We start from the raw sequence: 21,530 nt of genomic DNA, 5'->3' as shown, positions 1-21,530 counted from the left end.
CGCGGCGGGCGGGCACGGGCCGCGGCCATGGAGGGAGGAGGGGCCCAGCGCCCGGAAGGGCTCGGGGCGGGACCACGGCAGTACGGCGGCGGCGGGGCGCCCGCGGTGAGTGTGTGCTCGGCGCTGCCGGCCGCGGCGAGCCCCGCACTTTTCTCCAGCCGCCGAGAGTTTTCTTGGGGAAAAGCCCGAGCTCTCGGTCCCTGTGTGCCCGCGGGAATGGGCAGCGCTGGGACCGTGGCTGCCCTTGTTCCTGTATTACTGCTCCCGGGTGCTGTCATAGCGATCCATGTCTCTATATGTATGTGCGTATATATATATATATCTGTGCGTGTGTGTATATATATGCATATATGTCTCTATATGTATATATACACATATATATGTATATATATCTCTATATGTATATATGTATAAATATGTCTCTATACATATGTATATATGTGTATATATATGGTGTGTCTGTGTAGATATAGTGCATGCATATATATATATGCATATGCATACAGAATATATGTGCGTATATATGCATATATGTATGAATATGCATAGCATACGTGTATACATAGTATGTGCATATATATAGTATATGCGCAGTCTATATAGCGTATGTGTAATGTGTAGTAAAGGTATTTAGTGTAAATGCATGTATATGTGGTGTACATACAGTGTATAGATATACACACATGTCATATAGTGTTAGGCATAATGGGTGTGTCATAGGGCTGTTTTCTGAGTAAGCGCATACTGTATAAAAATATAAAAAGTCATATAAAATTCAGCTACTGTTAAAAAAGTAGTGGTATAGGGATGAACATAATGGGGAAATCAGCTGAAGTCAGAAGTTTCAGCAGTGTGCCCTCTGTGTGCATGGAAATGTTTGTTAGAAGGTAGGTGCAAATTTATTAAACAGTGATAATTCTGTTATCTTTTATAATTCTTATAAAAATTCCCACAGGAGGAGGTTTCTCCAGGAAGTGTGAATGGTTGGTGAAGGCTGGCGTTTCAGGGAGCTGATTTTTCATCCTGAAAAAGGGAGTTACAATGTCTGTGGTACATCGTCTGACAGCGGGATGGCTTGTGGATCATCTCTCTTTCATCAATCAGTGTGGCTATGAGATCTGTGACTCCCTTGCACACCCAAGTAGTGTCACTCACAATACTTCTGTCACATCTACTGAAGACTGTCACAATACTTCTACTTTTGCTGCCACCCTCTCATCAAGTGAAGGTCCTTTTTATGGTCGTGGAGGTGCTGTAGAAACAGAAGGTAAAAGAGCAAAAATGAGATACGTGTTTCGGGAGGAGTTCTTTGATATTTCTAAGCCCCATATAGCTGCAGCTTCTGAGGAGCAGCTGCATCAGGGATGCCCTGAGGTGAGTCTGACAGAAATAAAGGCCAACAGCAACAGAGAGGAATACCAAGAAGGATCAAAGGGTCACACTGGAGATTCTCTTGCCACTGCTAGGAAGGTATGTTCTCTGTAACACAGTAAATTACAGTAATCCCTTGATAAATAATATACTAATACTGTTTTGCATACCTGAGTCTTTTAGGTAGTGTAGAAGAGCGGGAACTTTTGGGGATATTCTTGTGTCCCTCATGTCAGTAATGTGCTTTTTGTGTCTCATAAGCGGTGGATTGCTCCTGAAATCTCCTGACACTGGTTGTGGTCAGGTACACAGTCTGAAGCCGTGGTAGCTGTTGAGATTGTGCAGATTAGCAAGTTGGGAAGACAGTATGAATTTACTTTCAGTGTTGTTCAGTGCTGTTCCATATGGTCAAAAGAAAATAAGAGTCACTACTCTAAACCAATAAATGTAATCATGAAGACATACTTAATTTTTTTCTTTTATTGGTATATCTGCACTTGACAGCTGCCACTTTTAGTATGGGCCCAAAGGAGGCATGAGCACAAACTGTGCACTAGGTACCTTCAGATACTAGTGCCATGAATAAGTTAAACCAGCTTTAACCTATGTACCTTGTGAATGCCTCCAGCAGGTTAGGTATTTTCAGATCTTTTTGCTTATTTGACTTGTGATAGAAAAAGAGATGGAAAATTTCTTCTGCTTTTAAAGAGTTAATTTGTAATTCAGGTATGTTTGATTTTTTTCCCTTTTATTTCATCATGGAATGATATGGATTTTGTTGTTGTTGTTGGTTTTTGCCAATTCTGCAGAAACGTAAAAGGAAATGTTTATTCAACCAAGGTGAACTAGATGCTTTGGAATACCATTCAAAGGTAAGTTGGAAAAAATATTTTTTGCAAGTACAAGCTATTTGACTTTGGGCCTGTGGAGAGCGGAGGGCATGGGTTACAAACAGATTCTGGTTTTGTAGCTTGTTCCACTGGTGCAAAGAAGGAAAGGGAAAGGAAAGTTCATCTCTCCAATCCTTATTTAAATTCATGCTTACACCATAAATCTTCTATGTAGATACATGTGAAATTGTATCTGAGACATTACAAAGAGCTGGAAGCTGCATTCACAAAGTAACTTGGACAGTTATAGACAATTGAACATTGTGTTGTGATTAGTTGAATATTAGGAATTAGCTGACTTGAAATTGGCAACATAACCTGTTCTGAAGATCAGCTCCTCAGTGTTTCAGGATGCTGTGCTGGAGTTACTCAACACTTTGGTGACCAAATGTGCTTCAAAGTATCTTATTCTGCAATTGAAAAAAAATTAATCCTTCTCTAACGTTTTATATAATCCTACTAATGAATGATTGAATTGGAATTCAAGTCTGTGTGCTTATATAGGTGGTGTACTGGTGAAGGTGCAGCCGAGTTACACTGAAGCATAGTAGTGAACTGTAGCAATGTAATATGTAGGTGATGTTTGACGTATTCTTACTGCTTGCCCAATAGTGATGCGAACCTGAACTAGGAGCTACACTTGCTTTCTTTCTCTTGACAAAGGTTTAGTCACATTGGGCTTTTTGCATAAATCTGTTCTGCTTGAACTACATTTAGATGAGGATACTTTTTTCTTTTACATGGCAACAATCTTGTGGTAAACTTGCAGCTTGCTGATACACTGTAGAGGTCCTGTGAGTATTTTCGTGAACGAGCTGCGCATGTGCAGAATCACATTAAAGGAGAAAACTTTGACGTTTAGCATCAACATGAATATGAAAACGTTAAAGCTAAAATAAAATAATTAAATAATAGAAATAAGGAAAGAAATGAAGATAAGAAGTTTGATGCCTTGGAGGCTTGTGTAACGTTGGTGATACTTGCTGAATATGTGGAAAAGAGAGTTTGGAAAAATCTGTGACTCCAGGTAGCCTCTTGTATCATTCACAGATTAGAAAGTGTTGGATTATTACGATATTTGTGTTATTAAATGCTATAGGTCTGCAAATTAACCCAGATTATTTTGGCACTTAATTGTATTTGTAGACTCATCAAAAATAAACCCAAACAATCACAATTTTATTTTTGCAAGTGAATCTATGAATTTCAGCTGTTGAATCCATTTATGAATTTCAGTCAATGTCAACATAGGGAACAGTACAAAATATGCTAAATTCCTTCAGCAGCCATTTGTAAAACCTCCTGCTTTGATTGCTTCATAGTTAAGAGACTGTCCACCTGTGAGTTAACATGTGTGTAAGAAGGTATACTTTCTATAGATATGTTTATTAATTCTGTTAAAACAGTATGAACTTTTCTTATCACAAACCTAGGTACTAAAAATTTATGACTCTGTACACTCTGGTATCTAGAGGTGGCACTATTAAATTATTAAAAAAAATCTTTTTCTTCCCCTGCCACTAATCTGGGAATTGTAATAAAGTGCATTTTGTAAAACCCTCTTGTAATCTTGAAGATTCTGTAATCAGAAGCTTTTGAAACCATGGTATGTATTTGAAACCTTTAATAAAGCCACTGTAACTGACAATGGGCCAATGGATAAACTTACCTCACTGAATCAAAAGTCATAAGGACTTCATGATTTGGAAATAAAATGGGTCTCTAAATTTTGTGAAGGGGAGGTGCTGACTCCCTGGCAGGTGAATGACAGTGTATATACATCCAAGACTCATGTCATCATGACTAACTAGGCTTTTTTTTTGCCACTTAGGACTAAGTTGCAAAAATCAAATTCTGATTTACTGATTGTACTTCAGTATGACTATAAAATGCATAAACTGTTGTTTTATGAAGTGAATTGAAATGTGAAAAATGACTGATTTTTAGATCCCAGTATACATTTCAATTAAAAAGATGTTCACGGGCACATTAACTTGAAATTAAATTAGAATTTTAAATTAAACTTCAGATAATTGCTTTGAAATTTGTGTTTGGTTGAAACAATGATATTCCACATCTGTTGTCTGAAATGTGTTACTCAGTTTCTCCCTCTTTCTTTCTCCAGCCTTCTAATTATTCCAACTTTACCAAAAAATGAAAATCAACAACAGAAGTTAGTGTGATGTCCTGGTTTTGGCTGGGATAGAGTTAGTTTTCTGCTTGGTAGCTGGACAGCTAATGCAGAGTTGGACTGGGACTGCTGAAAATGAAGAGTAAACCTAAGACTTTTTAAAAGCCCCAGAGTCAACATATTGGATGCTAAAGGTAGATGTGTTGCCCAAGTGTCTGCACCCAGATGCAGCTACTTTGTCCCTTCCAGCCTGGTCATGATAGATCAGGAAACATCAAAGATTCTCATTTTGTGTTTAGCATGAGGATAATGTTGACAGCAACAATTCAGACAACAGTGTGTTAAACTGTGCCTACCCTAAGTCAAGGAGTTTTAAGTTTCCCATGCTCTACCAGTGAGCAGATGCACAAAGGAAGCTGGGAGGGAGCATGGCCAGGACAGGTGACTCGAATTGGCCAGAGGGATATTCCATGCATAGGATATCATGCTCACTATAAATGAAGGGAGTTGGCCAGGAGCCATGGATTTGCTACAAAGGGATGGGCTGGACATCAGTCAGTAGATGGTGAGCAATCTTACTGTGTGTCAGTTGTTTCTCTTGTGCTATTCTTCTCTCTCTGTCCCATTTTTCAATAATAAAAATAATGATAATAATTTTTTAGTTCCAGTTTTTAAACCGATCTTATAGTAGCCCATGAGGTTTGCCTTTTTCCTTGGATTCTTCTTCCCAACAGGGATTGGTAGGCATGTGGTGTGAGTGGTACTTGTTTGCCAGCTGGGGTTAGACCAAGACACATGCCTTATTATAATGCATTTGTAGCTTTTGAGCCAGTGATCTCAATAACTGGCAAGGATCCTTTTCCCTGCCTGCAAATTTAAAATGTTTTGATTTTAGTTGCGTTCCCTGGTCAAGCAGATACTTGAAAGATCTTTTATTTTTTCCTCTGTGTGTTTTTTTTTTTTTTTTTTTTTTTTTTTTCCTTTGGTCACTGTACAGGTCAGGAAGCTCATTTGGGAAGGGACTTTGCATTTAGTCCAAGAGGGACTCAAAAGTGGTTTTCTTCAGCGAACTACTGCAAAACTCAGTTGCAGGAAGAATAATATTCCTCAGCGCATTGTCTGTGGCTTGGCTGAATTATGTGAAATGGCAAAGCAGTTTCCAGCTGTTGATGAAAACGACCATCAAGCTGTACGTGTGCTAGAGGAGGAAACCTCCAGTGCAGACCAGGATCTGCCTTCGTGTGTTATGGAAAACAGCTCAAACTGTGCAAAGATAATTATGTTAATGGGGCAGAAATACTTGGTACCACCAAAAAGCAGTTTCCTCTTATCTGATATTTCATGCTTACAGCCCCTGCTGAACTGTAAGTATCTTTGGGTGTTATAATTTATCCCTTTTCTCTTGCCCAAGAAGGGCAGTTAATGTCAAGATCTCTCAATGAACAGATTTTAACATACAGCATCACACTGATAGCAAATGCTGCTGCAGGCTTTCAAGGTGATATTTCTAACTTGGTGCAAATAGGTAAGGACTTTCAAAGTAATCTTGAGTGGGTAGGAAATCATGTCATGACGGGATTATGCATCTCCAGGAGACTCCTTTAAAAATCTCAGCCAAAATACAGGAGTTTGTGAGCGTGTTCTGAGCTGCTGTCAGCATAGAAGTCACGTAAACACATTGAATTGGGACTAGCTGTGCTGCTGGGTCCCTGTCCCACAGGATGAGCCTTTAGCATCGGTAGGTCCATGCTGCTGCTGAAGTGGTGCTCCTGCTGTCTTGATTTTTAGCTAGATTAAACCATGGAGGAGGGATGAGATAATGCACCATAAAGCAAATGTTCACTTAGAGACTCATCCTGTTCAGGAGCAGGGTCTTTTTAGATTGGAATAAACTGGTCGTGGAACAAAGCCCAGTGTCCCCCAGGGAAAATAACAGTTTGAGAAGCTGTTGCACCCAGATGGAGGGCAAGACCAGCAGTAGCAAGCATGACTTGACTTTTCAGCTTCTATGTTTCACAGCTGAGAGTATTGGCTTATGGAAAAAATAGTGACAGGGAAATGAGGAGATTTTAGAATAATCAAGTCCTCTGTAGAAATATATCAAAAGCTCTCCAAGGCACTGTCTGCAGCCCTGAGTTGACAGCATGCCTCAGTCTTCAGTGCCATTCCAATAGCTTTCAAACTGACCTTCATTATTATTATTATTATTATTATTATTATTATTATTATTATTACTATTACTATTACTATTACTATTATTTTTATTACTATCAGTCACAGGTAGGCTTTTTTTCCTGTAGGACAGACAATCTTACAGGAAAGATGTTGCCGGTGAGCAAGAGCTGGGCATTACTGCTCTATCTTCTAATCAGTAATTTTAGATTTTTTAATTGCACACGAGAGGAAACATATGTAATTTAGATGTTATTTTTTTAAATTTTGTTTTTTATTGAGAAGATATTCAGGAGGTAGAATCTTACTATATAAATAATAATTTTGTGTTTAAAGTCCAAAATCTATCTAGATAGCAGTTTTCATCTGTAGGAAAGAAAGAAGATCATTATCATTCTGCTACCACTCTGCACAGCTGACCATTTTAGATTCTCCAAGGAGTTACAGAGCAGACCAAGAAATCTGAGAAAATGGTTTTGAAATAAACAACAGTGAATGTTAACATAATGCCCTGACTGTAGACTATTTTTCTGAGTAAGTTTGCTGTCCATTTTAATTATTATTTTTCATCTTCCCTTTCACCTGCCAAAAGAGAAGTAATTCTTGCTGGTCAGTCCACTGTAAGGATAACACCTCGAGTGTTAAATGAATAAGGTGTAGTAATGAACATCAAATACTAAGCTGTTGTTCTTACCGTCAGACTCAATGAAAGAACATTCTCTGGAGAAATAAAATTGAGGAGTTCTGTTTTTTCATGGGTGTGTTCTTCTATCCTCCAGCTAAAGTAAGCTCAGCTGCTCCCATGAAAACTCCTTCTGTTCTTTTACTCTTGTTCATTGATTCCCATTTCATACACTATGTCTAGCTATCTGTCTCTCTTTACCTCCAGTAGTGGAAAACAATTTTCTAGGGCTGGCTTGAAGCTCTGCATGTCCCTGTTGGTCTAATAAAAGATCAAACAAGACAGGAATCTTGCATTCAGGACTGTAGCTTTTCACTCAGCTGGGTGCCATACGGCATATTTTCTGTTGGGAAACTTGGAAAAAATTTTTATTTTTGAGACTTACACTTTAATATCCTATTTTTTTTTCCTTTAATTTCTTTAATCTTGCCAGACAAGAAAAAATACGATGTAATTGTGATTGATCCACCATGGGAGAACAAGTCTGTTAAGAGGAGTAACAGGTATGTTTTATAGAAAAATCAAACTTTGTCCTCATAGCTTACAAAGAGTAATTAGCATTTTAATATACTGATCCAATCCAGGACCAATATAACATGAGACTATAGCTCAAACTTGTAAATATTTTGACAAATGCTTACCTTCAAATCTATGAACTGCCTTTGGTATTTCACTGAAGTGTGTTGGATACTTGGCATACAAAATATTTACAAGGGTAGATCTTAAATTATCTAGCTGCTGAGAGAATGTTAGACCTTTACCAAGAAAGTATGGATTCCGCTGTTCTGTAGGGCTTGGATCATGCACATATTAGTTTGTAATTAATAGGGTTACTTCAGTGGACATAAAGCTAGATAAATGTGTAAATATTTCTAAGACTGAAATCTTGCTTACAAGTTTGAGTGGGTTTTTATTTAATTTGAGGTGTAACTTAAGCTTCAGTCTAATGTTTAGAAGAATGTAATAATGCAGCAGTAAAATCCTCTAGTGCAATAGGAACTCTGAGTACTGTAGTTTATGAAGTCATTAACTTAAATTTTTATGGGCTTCCTTCACTGCTGAGTAACATCATGTTTGTGCCAGTGGAGTCCTCTTGATTACCATAGAATTGTATCTTTTTGAAAGAAGGGTAGACAGCAAATATGGTCTTACAACTTTCTAAAATAAAGTTCACTGTATCTTTTGATGCTTGTTATGAAGACATAATTTGAAGATGTAGAGACTGATGAATAGGCTTTCCTTTGAAAGCCCTTCAGAAACCTCTGTAAACTCTCATTCAGAAGTGTCTTTCTTGAGCTTGTAAGGTACTCAGAGAAGAATTGTAGTAACTAGCATAAATTAGTCACCAAGATCCCTTCTCCCTTATGAAATAAAGGCAATAAGTGGAGGAGCTATCACTGCTTATAATTATCTTCTTGGCAGTCAATCATTGTGAAGCATTGCTCATCTGTGTGAATCTTTTCTCCTCTGGACAGTCTAGTCCAGGAGGTATTTGGATTTTGTCCTTGTTTACTGTTTCTCACTGTAGCGTGTGTAGGGTCCTGAGTACCCACGTGGTGGCCGCTGATTTTCATTAGGCAGTGTGCCAATATTTTTGGTGCTGTAATGTGTAGGTTGCATGAGCTGCAGTTTATTCATAGTGCATAATGAAAAAAAATGGTAGAACAGGATAGGATCTGGAAAGCATCCTGGATTCACCGGTGGAGCATTCAGTTATCTCAGGAAAGTGCTGAATGGTTTTGAATAAGCTAGAAGACTTCTACCATGGCTGATAATTAAAAAAAATTAACAACTTGTGAAAATAATTGGAGAAGTTATTATCTCTAATGACCTTTTCACTTGCCATTCAAATTAGTGTGACTCACTTGTCATTTTCATTCAGAAAAGAGTTAATTATGAGAAGTGAATAGTATTACATTGCCTAAGAAGCTTCTGTTCACTAAATAGCTTTGTTCTGGCACAAAGATGAGAATATTGAGTTACATCTGATAGTTCTTAAATGAAACGTGTTTCTAAACTTCAGAATCACAACTAATATTGCTTTATTTCAAGGGATAGTGGAAATACATAGTTCAAGGTTCTGCTCAGTAAAACTTACATACATACACCAATGATTTTATACACAGTCTCTCAGAATTGTCCACTGGGTGTCAGTCTTGAACTATTTTTATGACTTAGATTGTCAGGAGATAATTCTTGAATTGACTGGTCTGTGTAATTTTTTTATCCATTTGTTTTGCTTTGCAATTTTTATGATTGGTATATGCTAATTTGCTTTCTCACTTTATTGGCATAGGTACAGCTACTTGTCTTCATGGCAAATCAAGAAGATTCCTATACCAGCATTAGCTGCTCCAAATTGTCTTGTAGTCACATGGGTGACTAATAGACAGAAACACCTACGTTTTGTTAAGGATGAACTTTATCCTCACTGGTCAGTGAAGACACTTGCTGAGTGGCACTGGGTAAAAGTAAGTTCTCAATTTATTTTGTTAATTTCTTGGAGACTGAGAAGACTTGCACTATGACACTTTGTGTTCTTTTAATTTGTCTATTTACTGCCATTTGCTTCTGTATTTAAAAGCTGTGATATCATCAGTATCCTTCTTTCTATAAAGGAAAAGATCTTGGAAAAATATGGGATATTAAAATTTTCTGCTGTATATTTCTAACTCTTTTGTCAGATTACTACAGCTGGAGAATTTGTGTTGCCTTTGGATTCTTTGCACAAAAAACCATATGAAATTCTCATATTGGGGAGAGTTCAGGGAGATGTGAAGGAAGCCTTAAGGTATGTCCAGATATTTATGGTAAATGTCTTTTTTTGCAGCTGCTAGGATTCTTTTTGTATATATCACTTACTCATAATGCAATAAAATATCCCAAAACCTCTTGACTAATTTTGGACCTAAAGATAGACTTATAAGCTTTGGAATAAGAGAGTGCCTTAGTGAGATGATAGAATGGAACCCCCTGTCTGTTACTTGTATCTGCTGTCTTGAGAAACTGTCTTGGACAAAAGCTTTGTGGACAGGGCTTCTTTTGCTGACAGGTTCTCTTGGACCACAAGTCCTTGGCACAGGCTGATGCCAGATTGGGGATACTGCTGTTGTTCCACACTTAGCGACACCTACAGGTCTGCATTGTTTGTTCTCAGTGCCTTTGCATGGCTATTGTAAACCATGTTTTGTCCAAAGCCTCAGTGATAAACTATCATTTTATATATTACATTTGAGCAACATTTAACTTCCCTTGGACTTCCCTGAAGTTTATGAATGAGCATTGTGTGTTATCTCCCATCTGAAATAACTCTGCAAGAGCTGTAGTATCACATTGAATTAACATTCATTCTCACATTTATTTTCTTTTCCGATTTATATGACAGGAAATCTGAAGGTGTTCTTCCAATTCCCGAGCATCAGTTAATTGTCAGCATACCCTGCAGTCTGCATTCACATAAACCTCCTCTTGCTGGTATGTTTTGGTGTTTTTGCCTAATGTTTCTGTAGCACAGTGGTCTTGAATGCCTCATTATGGGATGTACCTAGAAATGCCTTAATTTCCCAGCTGTCAAGCAATTTTACTTAACAGAACTTGTGGTTCCTCTAAAAGTGTTCTGAAGCACCTCAGTCTTGGTTTCAGAAAATTAATGTGAAAACTAGAACTTCAAGTAGTACTGTGTGAACATTTTGGGTGGATGTAGAAAAAATGTTGCCTTTTTCAAAATTATCTTTTAAATACTGCAAAAACAGTTTTATATGAAGTTGTGACAATGACCTAAAGTGCCTTGTAAGGGAGAGAACTTTGGGAATACATAAAATAGGAAAGCAGAAACCTTCTTTATGATGTCATTCTAAAATAAATGTTTACATATCTGCATGAATTGATTATATGCCTGTAGTACAATTATGCCTTTAAATCCAAAAACTTAACTATTTAAGACTGCTAGCAAGAGGCAGCAAATAAAGCATGCCCTGCTTGTTTCTTAGGAGTTGTATTTCATTCATTGAAATTGATGCAGTAATTCCAGACAGCCAGTTAGTATGGGTATAAATTCAACTTTTTAGAGCTAGGCCAAGGAATTGTTCTGAAGCACTTTTACTAATTTTGTCAATAGAAAGTGGTACTTCTTTCATCATTACAGCACCTTAGAGCTTTACAAGGCTGTGGTAAGAAATATATTTAATACCTCTCACAAAATCAATGTCATCCTCCACTAAGGGGGAAGCTCATGATGAGTCTGCACATATTCCAGGTGTTTTGTATTCACGTTAGAGAAGGCAGGTAGAAGAAATGTTTGATGCTTTTGGATAGGAGAGGTGTGTCACACTTTGCTTTGCTGATATGCTTTCCTTTTTCTCTTCCCAAGGGGTAGAACTACTTTTGGTCTGAACAATTTTTGTACCTCCAGGGATGCTCTAAAATCTGTGTCTGGGGGCTTGCATTTATTAAATTGCCGTATATGTATATCTACATACACACATACACACACACCCTGTTAAAAAACTAGTAGGAAGGACATACTTTGGATAGGTAAAAATAGAAAAAAAAGGCAGTTCTAGGAGGATCTTTTTGCCACCCCAAAGCCACATCTTTAAGAATTAGGGCTAGAGCAGGCAATATATGAGTTGATTTAAGCTAATGAACAGTGGGATGGATATTTATGAGGCTGTCATCTAGGATCTCTTTAGCAAGCCAATACTTAGCAGCAAACTTGGACACAGATGGGAAACTTGTGAGGCATCCAAGTGTGCAAACCAGCAGTTTGGATATATTATAGAAAATTTGTGTGCAACAATGGTCCTCGGAACAATTCTTTTGTAGGGCAGAATCTAGAAATTATATAGGAGAATACTTTATAAATTATAACCCTGAGTAGACTTTGAAAGAAACTGTCCTTTCTAATTTCTTGTGTATATTTCTTGAGTCTTCACTTGAGTGATGGGATTTGATAACATTGTGCACCATTTGTTTTTCTCTTTGAAAGAATGAACTGGCTGTGGAACAATATTAATGATTTAAAAGGTTTATGTGAAAATGCACGTATATCCTACGTTTTTTTTGGTAGGTTTATGCAGAATATGGTTATGTAATAAAAAGGTAGACTGTAAAGCAAAAGCTGATTGCTGATGCTCTGACTTCTATGCTGTACAAGCTGTTGCTTTCATGACGAGGCAATATTCTCAAGCAGCCAGTAGGGAGCAGCTGAGCTACATCCTAGAGGGGTTCAGAAGAAATTCGAACAGAAGTAGAGATTTGGCAAGGGGGGAGAAGGACACTTGATGAGTCACACATATTCTTTATGCTTTGTTTAAGTAGTTACAAAGCCAAAAATATTAGTATTTACTGATGCTGTCGGGCACTTTGTTTCTTATTACAACAATAAAGGTTGTATGTTCGTACATATGTAGCCACTTAATGACTGATTAGAAAAGTTTATCTCTCTGGGGGAAGAGAAAGATGTAAATTAAAGTAAGCCATCAAAAAGAGATGTTTGTGTTTCTACAGTGCATTTAACCATGAAATTGCAACTGTAGGGGTTTTTGGTGATGCATATGCTGTGTTCAGTGCTTAGAGCTCTAATATGTCATTGTGAATGTACTTAAGCTGCTTTATGCAAATGTGTTAAAATCAAATTTTATTACTCCAGGTTTTGATTCAAATAACAGCAGGTTTTCTTCCTAATTCAATTCAATGGTGCTCTTAGAGAGCACAGAAGATGCTCTGTTACAGATATGTGTGAAGTTCTACATAACTTCACATCACCTTTTTTCCTTTTCCTGTATTATAGGTTGTTCTTATTACAGCCATTGCTCTTCCAGTTTTTAAGTATACGCATTTCTTGTTAGAAAATAACACTGCTGTGTAGGAGTTTGCCTAAAAGCACTGGAATTAATTCTTGGCTATGTTCTAACCAATTTGCATATATTCAGCAGAACTGTGCAATGAGGAATCATAGGAGGTCCCTCCTCCTGTAGCAATGATGGCTTATTAGGCCATGTTACAAAGGTTTTCTTGGAACCAAAAAAAGTAAATGCCTTTTGTTTCCTAATGGGCCTTGTCAGCCCTTGCTGTAAGACTAATTGATTGGTGCATCACCATCTAGGTTTAACTTAAAGTTCAGGAAAGATGCAGTGCTGTAAAGCCATCTTTGAGCTGAATTTCAGGTCATTTTCTGGTCCAGGGTTTAGACAAATTGGGCAATAAGGACCTCTATGTTGCCAACTATTTTGAAGGATTGTTTTAAACTGAGAAAACTTACACTTTGTGCTTTGCATGGCTCACTGATCAAACAATGAAAAAGCAGACAGTTATTTTCACTTTATTTATCCAATTTCTTATTGCAGAAGCTGCTTTTTAGGCAGTGGAAGTCCAAAAATAAGGAGAAAGTGTTGCTTGTTTCAAAGACAATTCTTTATCTCATTTGAACATTTTTAGGAGCATGAATATTCAATACGTGTCTGGGATTAGGAGTGTGCAGATGTGTCAAGTCTCCTGCCTGGGCACTGGATCGTGCTTCAGAGTGAAATGGGTTTTCTGGAGCTGTTGTGTCTGCTAGCTGGCTTTGTGCTTGTTTCAGTGTCCTAGGGCATTAGGTGCTCAAGTATAAGTGCCTGACTTGCTGTCATACTGTTTGTGACACCTGCAAGTGGTAAAGAATAGGCTGTTTATCATCTATTTAACCTGTTTCCTGTCAGTGGTATCTGTAAGTGGATAGAAGTAATTGTGTTCTGGGTTTTCTTTGTCAATCTATTTCTGTGGTAGAAAACCGCAATATTTGACTTTTCTAATGATGGAACTTCTCTAAGTTGTTTTCAGAGGAAAAATCCCCAAAGGTTTGCTTGAGGTCTGCAGATCAGATCCATGTGTGTTAAGATAGCCTGCTGGTGATGTAAAGGTCTGAAAAGAAGACATAATTTGTAACTTGAACACTGATCTTTCCTATTTGAAGGAAACCAATGTAATGAGATTTTAACCCAACAAAATTCAGCTCTTTTGATATGGTAATTTCATTGCAGTGCAAGTTACTGCCTGATGGGATTATGTAAATGCCTACAACCTAGCAATGAAGAATCATACTATAATGTGGTCTCAAATTATATGTAATAAGTCTCTTTTTTAAAAAAAGCCCTCTAAGTTTAAAAAGATGCTGTCTCTTCCAGAAGGAGAGGAGGAGAGTCCTGTTACTTCCTTTTTAAATTCTAGAACCAAATTGATAGAAAGACTGGCACATATTTCCTGCTTCTGCTGAACTGATTGGTTTCTTGGCTACCCCTTTTTTGCTTTCTGGTGAATCAGTCCTTTGAGGCTGGTTGAATCTCCGAAGTGTGATTTTCAAATTTGTTTTTCTAGGCATGAAAGTTTTTGGTGCCTAACAGAACTGCTTTGGATTACTGAACTTAGTGCTATGATGATAACTTGTGAATTTTAAGGTCTACCACCTCTCTGGGCAATCTGTTCAGTGTTTCAGCACCCTCACTGTAAACTTATTGTTTCCTTATATCTAGTCTGAATTGATCGTGTTTTAGTTTAAAACCTTTATCCCCTGTCCTATTGCTGCAGGCACTGCTAAAAGAAGCTTGTTGCCTTCTTTCTTATAGGCCCCATTTAAGCATTGAAAAGCCACAATAAGGTCTCCCTGGAGCCTTCTCATCAAGATGAACAACCCCAACTCTCAGCTTGTCCTCCTAAGTAGAGGTGCTTCAGCCCTCTGATCAAATTGTCAGCAAAATGATGCACAAGAAATTCTTATCTTAATGGAGCTGTGAAAAGAACAATAAATTTTACCACTTTTTTATTATGATGTGTTTGCAAAATGGTATTAAGCAGCTATTCATAAGTGGTGTCTAATTAGATGAACACCCACAACACCAAACAGTTCATGAGTTTTCTGTCAGAACGTACATTTTCCTCTAAACTTCCCAGACTCTTCTCTGCAAATGCTAGATTTGTTTAAACATTTTATCTTGCCTCTAAAAGAAGCAGGTTTTTTGAATAAGATTCCTTCTGGTAGCAGTATTTTTTAGATTAAAAGCTGCCTTGATGATAACCCATCTGAGACATTCATATAACATTTGTTAAAGATTTGAAGGCGAATAGATTTTTATGCCATGCCAAAATACAATAAAATCTGGAAACAACTATTAAAAATATTTACAGAAAAGTTTTTAATATATTGGAGCTTTGGAAGAAGTGATCATGTAGGTAGGAAATGCACCTTGGCTTGGCTAACACTAGAAAGTTAAGTGAGTGCTCATCTTTCTGCAACAGGAGCAATCCATGACCTGATCAGCTAGAGTCTCACATAGGGCATCTGTGAATGTTGACTGGATGTATTTTTGCTTTCTGCAGTAATCATATCTGAAGAGACTGAGTGAAGCAGCAAAATGTTGGCCATATGAGCTGTATTTTTAAGGGACAGAGATTCAGAAATCACTGGCAGATCTGATCTAAAAATGACCAAAGTATCCTTTGGAAAGGGATATGTTTCCATAATTTTTATTCTTTTATCTTCAGCAGCAAAACAAAAAACCTAACGTGCAATTTTTAGTATAGATAAGTTTTTGAGTCTTTCTGTCTTCTCTCTGTTGGGTGCTCCTTAAACCTTTGCTTTTCTTATGATTTTGTACACAATGTTTTTGTAGCTATTTTATGAAATCTAGTTAAGGAGTTGCTTGAACCAGCCACAGACTAAATGCCTCTATATGAAAAGTAACACATTTAACAATAAATTCTTTGCAATGACACTTTTCAAGCAAAATGCAAGATCTTTTTCTGTCACTCCAAGAATAGCAGTCATGATCAGTGACACAGTTGATGCTAATGACAGGTGACTTTATATTTGGATTTAGGCAGCAAAAATGCCTAACTTTAAAAGAGATTTATGTTACTGAATAACAGTAACAGTTATAGAAATATCTCTTCAGCTGCCAGGTTGATACTGGGGGGAAAAAATAGTTCCTGCATTTTTATAGCACTTTTAGCGCTATACTTATTTAACTGGTGTTACTTTTAACAGTTGTCATTGCAAAAATATTTTTATCCACTTTAAGGTACAGAGGAAAAGAGGATGTGATCTTAATTAAGAGAAGGATTATTTATTTATTTATTTATTTATTTATTTATTTAAGTATTGCCCTCATGTTATTGGAGGTAAGTGAGGTTTTAGTAGGTGTTTGCTTGATATTAGTAAAAAAAATTCAGAACTCATCTATGTAAAGGCTGAAATAAATCCTCTTTCCCTTTCTCTAAATGAAAACCAATAAATCAAGGCTATTGAAGGCCTTGACAGTATTTTTCAGAATCTCAAGGGCATTTATTTAAAATTACTTTCTCACTATAAATAGTCCAGCTGTTTGATGAAACCTCTGAAATTAATTTTCTGTCTCTCCCTTTTTAAATGAAACATTCATTTTTTCATCTACTAGCATCACAGGGGAGGTTTTATTTTTTTACTATTGTTGTTTGAACTATTGTCATTGTTGTTGTCTTTGTTTTTTTTCCTCTTGCACAGCAGTTCTGGCAGAGTTTGTCAAGCCGGATGTGGAATGCTTGGAGTTGTTTGCTCGCAACCTACAGCCTGGCTGGACCAGCTGGGGAAATGAGGTCTTGAAGTTTCAGCACATTGATTATTTCACTCTTCTGCAGAATGAAAACTGAGCTGGATCTTAGACATCTATGCTTTCTGAAATTCCACATCTTCCCAGGGGGCTCTTGAATTAAGTTTTATTACTGATGGTGCACCTAAAGGCAACAGAAATAAAACCAATTGCATTTTAGTTAGAATTCTTTAAGTGACAAGATATCTGTTTAATGCTATCTCCCCTCTGTGGAAGGTCGTCCCTTATTTTGATCATCTGAACATATTTAGATACTGATTTCGTTATCAAAAATCAGTGAAGATAAAACTCCTTAACAGTAGGGGTAGCATTAAGAAGCAGGCATTCTTTTTTTGGCCAGATGCATGAGGAAGTATCTTCTCTGAAATATTGTATATGCTGATTACAGAGAAGGCTCCTGTTTATATACTGTATTTTTTGCATACACATTCATTGACCTTTCTGAATAACCTACAGATGATGATAATTTCCCCAAAATCATTAACATATGTTCCCTCCCCTTTGCAGACATGTTCTTCTGTACCAGGGGTTTCTTTGGTGAGTCCTGGTGGTCAGCCACCCCAAGATCATATTTGACCATCCAATGAACTGGTAAAAAGTTGGCATAACTGGGCTGGTTACTCTGCAGTTTTCCTTCTTGGTTGATGTTTAACATAACCCTAGAGAATAAGCGTTTTGTCATTCTATAGGTTTGTGGTTTTTGAAGAATAATTATATTAATCCACCAGGTTAATATGGTGGGTTAAAACAATTTTTCATCTGCCAACAATATTAGAGTGTAAGTTCATCCCTGTTCTTTTTAAACATCAAGAAAAGAAAGATACTTTAAAGTATTCTCACTGAAGCTATCAAATCTGAGCTAATTGCACTTTGCTAGTGCTGTACTTTAGCTGTTGTGCTATTTTTAAAGAATTATAATGTATTGTTTTTCAAGAGACAATGGAAGTAAACAATTCTGAATGATACATGTTTTCTTAAAGTTTTTTTTTCAAAACAATTTGTTTTGAACTAAAATAGTTATGAAAGCAGTATATCTTCCTACATATTTGTTTGTGTCTGTCTGCCTCAGGGAAAATAAATGGAGAAGTGCTTATATTTATCGGTGCATGAATTCTTGACTGACCATGTTCTATGTAAAATTATACTTTTAAAACAATTGGCAATTCTGTTTTGTGTATATGGTAATAATTTTTTTACTACATTGTAAATAATCAGTCTCAACCTCTTAAAAATTCTGAAATTATAACAGATTATATGTAATTTTTAAATTCTTTCCTTATGTTCTGGAACATTATAAAGCCATGCCAGTGAGCTGCATTTTTCAGCTAACAAAAAAATGATCCCTTAAAAAAATATTAAAGAATGGTACACTTTGTGTATCCTTTGCTGTGCTTAGATTTACTTTGAAAAATACAAAAAAAAAGTAATGAGGCCTCTGCCACTTACTCATTTATACAGGCAAAGGTGCTGGACAAACTGATTTTCCTGATGGCAGGTTCCTGTGTTCTGACTGTTTGTAACGGAGAATAAAATACATTATCTAACTTCTTTACCTTCATTTCCATTTTGGTAGCTTGCTGAGTTGTGAAGACTTTTAAAGTTAAACTTCAAATATTAGCAGTGTAGCAGAGTATTTTTTATAATTTTGTAATAAAAATGAAAATAAAAACTTGTGTCTTTTTTGCAGACTCAGTTTCTATATTACCGTTCAATTCCATGTTTTGCCTATTGGAGAAGTGGAGTTAATAAAACAAGGAAAATTCTTTTTTCTCCCTCCCCCAACAGTTAAACATATACTCAAAATAAGTAAATAATGTAGCAGTGGAAGTAGTTACCCAGGAAAACATTTCTTGCTGCATGATTTTATTTAGTCTGTGTTTTAAACTCTCAGTATGCAAGCAATCTTACCTACAGCTACAAGGGATAGAAGGTTCTTTATTTGATTTTAGTTTTATAAGACATTCCCTTCTTGGAGCTTCTGCTTTCCCAGTCAGAATTGCCCTTCCCTCCCAAGATACTCTCATCCAGTACTAAATGATGTATGGGACTCAAGCGTGGAATAAATGATAACTGCTGCAGTTATCTTGTTTCCCCTTTGTACTCTTCAAAACAGCACAAGAAATGACAATGTTGTCTGTTCCACATCTGCTGCTATGAACAACTCCAGATTATTTTTTAAATTCCAAATAAAAGATGAACAATCTTAGAGATCAGGAAGCCACTTTTCTCCTTTGAGCTAAGCAACAGAACCCTTCTAGGGGAATAACCTTCTTTAGGCTGGTTAGGAATTGATTACCTTATTAATTTGTCTTTTCTGTGGAGTCCCTTTGCAAATAGTGGCTTTCTAGAATCCTAGAATAATTAAGGTTGGAAAAGACCTTTAAGATCAAGTCCAGCTGTTAACCTACCATCATTGCTGCTTCCAGCACCTGGGAATCCAGCCTCCTAAGTATGGCTTGTATGTAGAAGACTTGTGCAGGCAGACTCTATAAGCTTCTCAGGCTAAGTCAAAAGTTGAAGATTGGAACTTATGGCATACCTAATCCTTTCCTAAATAGTTAAAAACTGTGCCTTGGACACCTGTTTGCTGCTTTTCCACTGCTCTGGCTGTGAAGAAAACCTTGTGACTATAACAGAAGTGATGTTCCACATCTGCAGCCAGCCTGGAACCATTGCATTTTCTTAGGAGGAGAAAGCCTGTTGCTAACTTGGAAATCTCATGGTGGTATTAGCAGTTGATAGTTTGAGTTGATAGGATCATCTTTTAAACATAATTATTTGTCTGTTATGCTGAATTCATAATTTAAATAGCCCCTTACACTTTTCCAGTTCTCCAAAACCTCAGCCATTCCTAACCAGCCATCAGATCATTCAGTGTCTGTCAAAAGGTTCTTCTGAGGCAGAATCTGCACCATACTGAAGGATCAGTGATGAGTGAAACCAGCTAATAGAACTGGACAATTCAAGATCCAGTTTCCTTTTATATTAAATATGTCAATAGCTCAGAGGGAAAAATATCTCCTGTTTTGTCAAGCCTTGTGTAAAAAAGAAAAATTGCTCTGAAGAGTTTACCAAGTTGGTAAGAAATGAAAAAAAAAGGGAGAAAGTAAGGATGAAGGAGTACAAGATGGTAATGAGATGTTAAAGGTGTATTTAATAAGTATCAGCCTAGGTATTATGCACATCTTCCTAAGGAATTATAAGGTTGTTTGCCCTATTTTAAATGGGATTTTCTTATTTTGTATTCTTGTATCACACATTCAAATAAAAAATAAGTGAAGTGTGTATTTTACTTACAACATTAACTCAATAAAAGGGTTTTTTAAGCTATAAATTTTTCGTGTGGCAACTTGGAGAAGTGACAACTGTGATTACTCAAGGATTTTCAGAAACTGTTGTTTGGTACATCTGTTGTTTTAGCAGGACAATGGTAAAAGTTTCTTTGGCTAGGTGTTCTCTACTATTTACAGCCTTTTAAAATTATGTCTTATTGCAAAAAAAAAAACTCAGTTACATTACAAAAAGAAGTAATTTTAAGCTTTTTCTATATGTAGACTACATCAAGTGTCATAATCAAACTTTTATGAATCTTCAGGTTTGAGTGTGATTTTGAAATGTCAAATTTGCATATGACCTTTACTTGTATTTTTAAACTTCTGTGAAGTAAAAAGTAAGATATGTTTTGGAATAATGATTGCTAGGCATGTACTCCTGTGGAAACAGCAAAACTTCTTTTGCAAGATTAAACATTATTAAAGAAGTGAGATAAGTGAGGAGATTGTACCTCTTCATAGCATTCAGCTTGGATAGGTGTCAGCAGCAGCAAAGGGTTGGCTTTTAAAAATAGATTTCCAAATTACATAAACAACTCTAAATTAGAGGAGATAAATGCTACTTTGCCTTCATAATTGCATTCATTAGCCTCAACATACCAAAGACTTGCCTACTGCTTATTTTGAATTGGACATAAGAGGAAGAGAGTGGAAGGTGGCTGGAGAATAGCCAAGGGATATGAGGTATATTCCAGTTTCTGAAAGAAGTCTTGTGCTGTCCCATCTGGCAGGTTTTTTCATAGAACCATTGAATAGTTTGATTTGGAAGGGACCTTTACAGGTCATCTAGTCCAACTTCCCTGCAATGAGCAGGGATAACTTCATCACCTAGCCCTTACCTGACCTTGAATGTTTCCATGGCTGGGTCAGCCAGGTTTTTATGGAGAGAATTGTGTATGTGCATGTGTGTTTCCAGGCAAAGCTGACCTGCTGGAGTAGTGTGAATCACTCGTATACAGTGCTTTAAATAACAACAGTATGTACATTACTAGAAATTTAATATCACCGTATTTTTACTTGGCAGAGTCCTAATGTTACAAATTTGTGGGGAAAAGTGTTATTTATTTGGTTAGAGATGTCCCAAGACCATACATAGTTTGAAAGCTTGCTGGGGCCTGTTTAGTAGATTTATTTTTGCTTGGTAATCTTCTGGAAGCATCACATTGACACTGATAAGTGACCAGCTTAGCAGCTGCCCAGGTGTGTTCCTGTGACCCTGGCCACATCTCAGAAACGTGGGAAGCCTGCAGGGGGTTGGGCAGGTTTGTGATTTCATGGGTTCTTTGGCAGCCTCAATGTGCCATGATGTCACTTACGTGGTATCAGAGCTCT

The 21,530-nt window shown here is 36.9% G+C and overlaps 1 protein-coding gene across 3 annotated transcripts; it reads left to right on the top strand.

The window, feature by feature from the left end:
• Nucleotides 1-7: 7 nt before the first annotated feature.
• METTL4 (methyltransferase 4, N6-adenosine) lies at nt 8-18,554 on the top strand. Of its 3 annotated transcripts, none has more exons than XM_021551532.1 (9): nt 8-105; nt 956-1,470; nt 2,181-2,243; nt 5,390-5,756; nt 7,680-7,749; nt 9,543-9,717; nt 9,931-10,037; nt 10,632-10,720; nt 16,764-18,554. In XM_021551532.1, exons 2-9 carry the CDS (start codon nt 1,042-1,044, stop codon nt 16,904-16,906), a joined length of 1,443 nt encoding a protein of 480 aa, XP_021407207.1. In that variant the 5' UTR covers nt 8-105; nt 956-1,041; the 3' UTR covers nt 16,907-18,554. The 3 variants fall into 3 exon arrangements, with proteins under 3 accessions (XP_021407207.1, XP_021407205.1, XP_021407206.1); XM_021551530.1 differs by having other exon boundaries at nt 16,761-18,554; XM_021551531.3 differs by having other exon boundaries at nt 36-298; nt 16,761-18,554.
• Nucleotides 18,555-21,530: the final 2,976 nt, after the last annotated feature.

Source organism: Lonchura striata, chromosome 1, assembly GCF_046129695.1.
Source record: "Lonchura striata isolate bLonStr1 chromosome 1, bLonStr1.mat, whole genome shotgun sequence".
NCBI classification, from domain to species: Eukaryota; Metazoa; Chordata; class Aves; order Passeriformes; family Estrildidae; genus Lonchura; species Lonchura striata.
The sequence above is the reverse complement of the archived record's forward strand: the minus strand, read 5'-3'. Positions and strand labels throughout refer to the sequence as shown.

Excerpts from the sequence above, each read along its gene's own strand:
- METTL4 (XM_021551530.1), top strand. The coding sequence starts at position 1,042 with ATGTCTGTGGTACATCGTCTGACAGCGGGATGGCTTGTGGATCATCTC. Across the intron at positions 5,757-7,679 it reads CTTACAGCCCCTGCTGAACT|ACAAGAAAAAATACGATGTA; the intron begins GTAAGTATCTTT and ends TAATCTTGCCAG. Across the intron at positions 7,750-9,542 it reads TCTGTTAAGAGGAGTAACAG|GTACAGCTACTTGTCTTCAT; the intron begins GTATGTTTTATA and ends TTATTGGCATAG.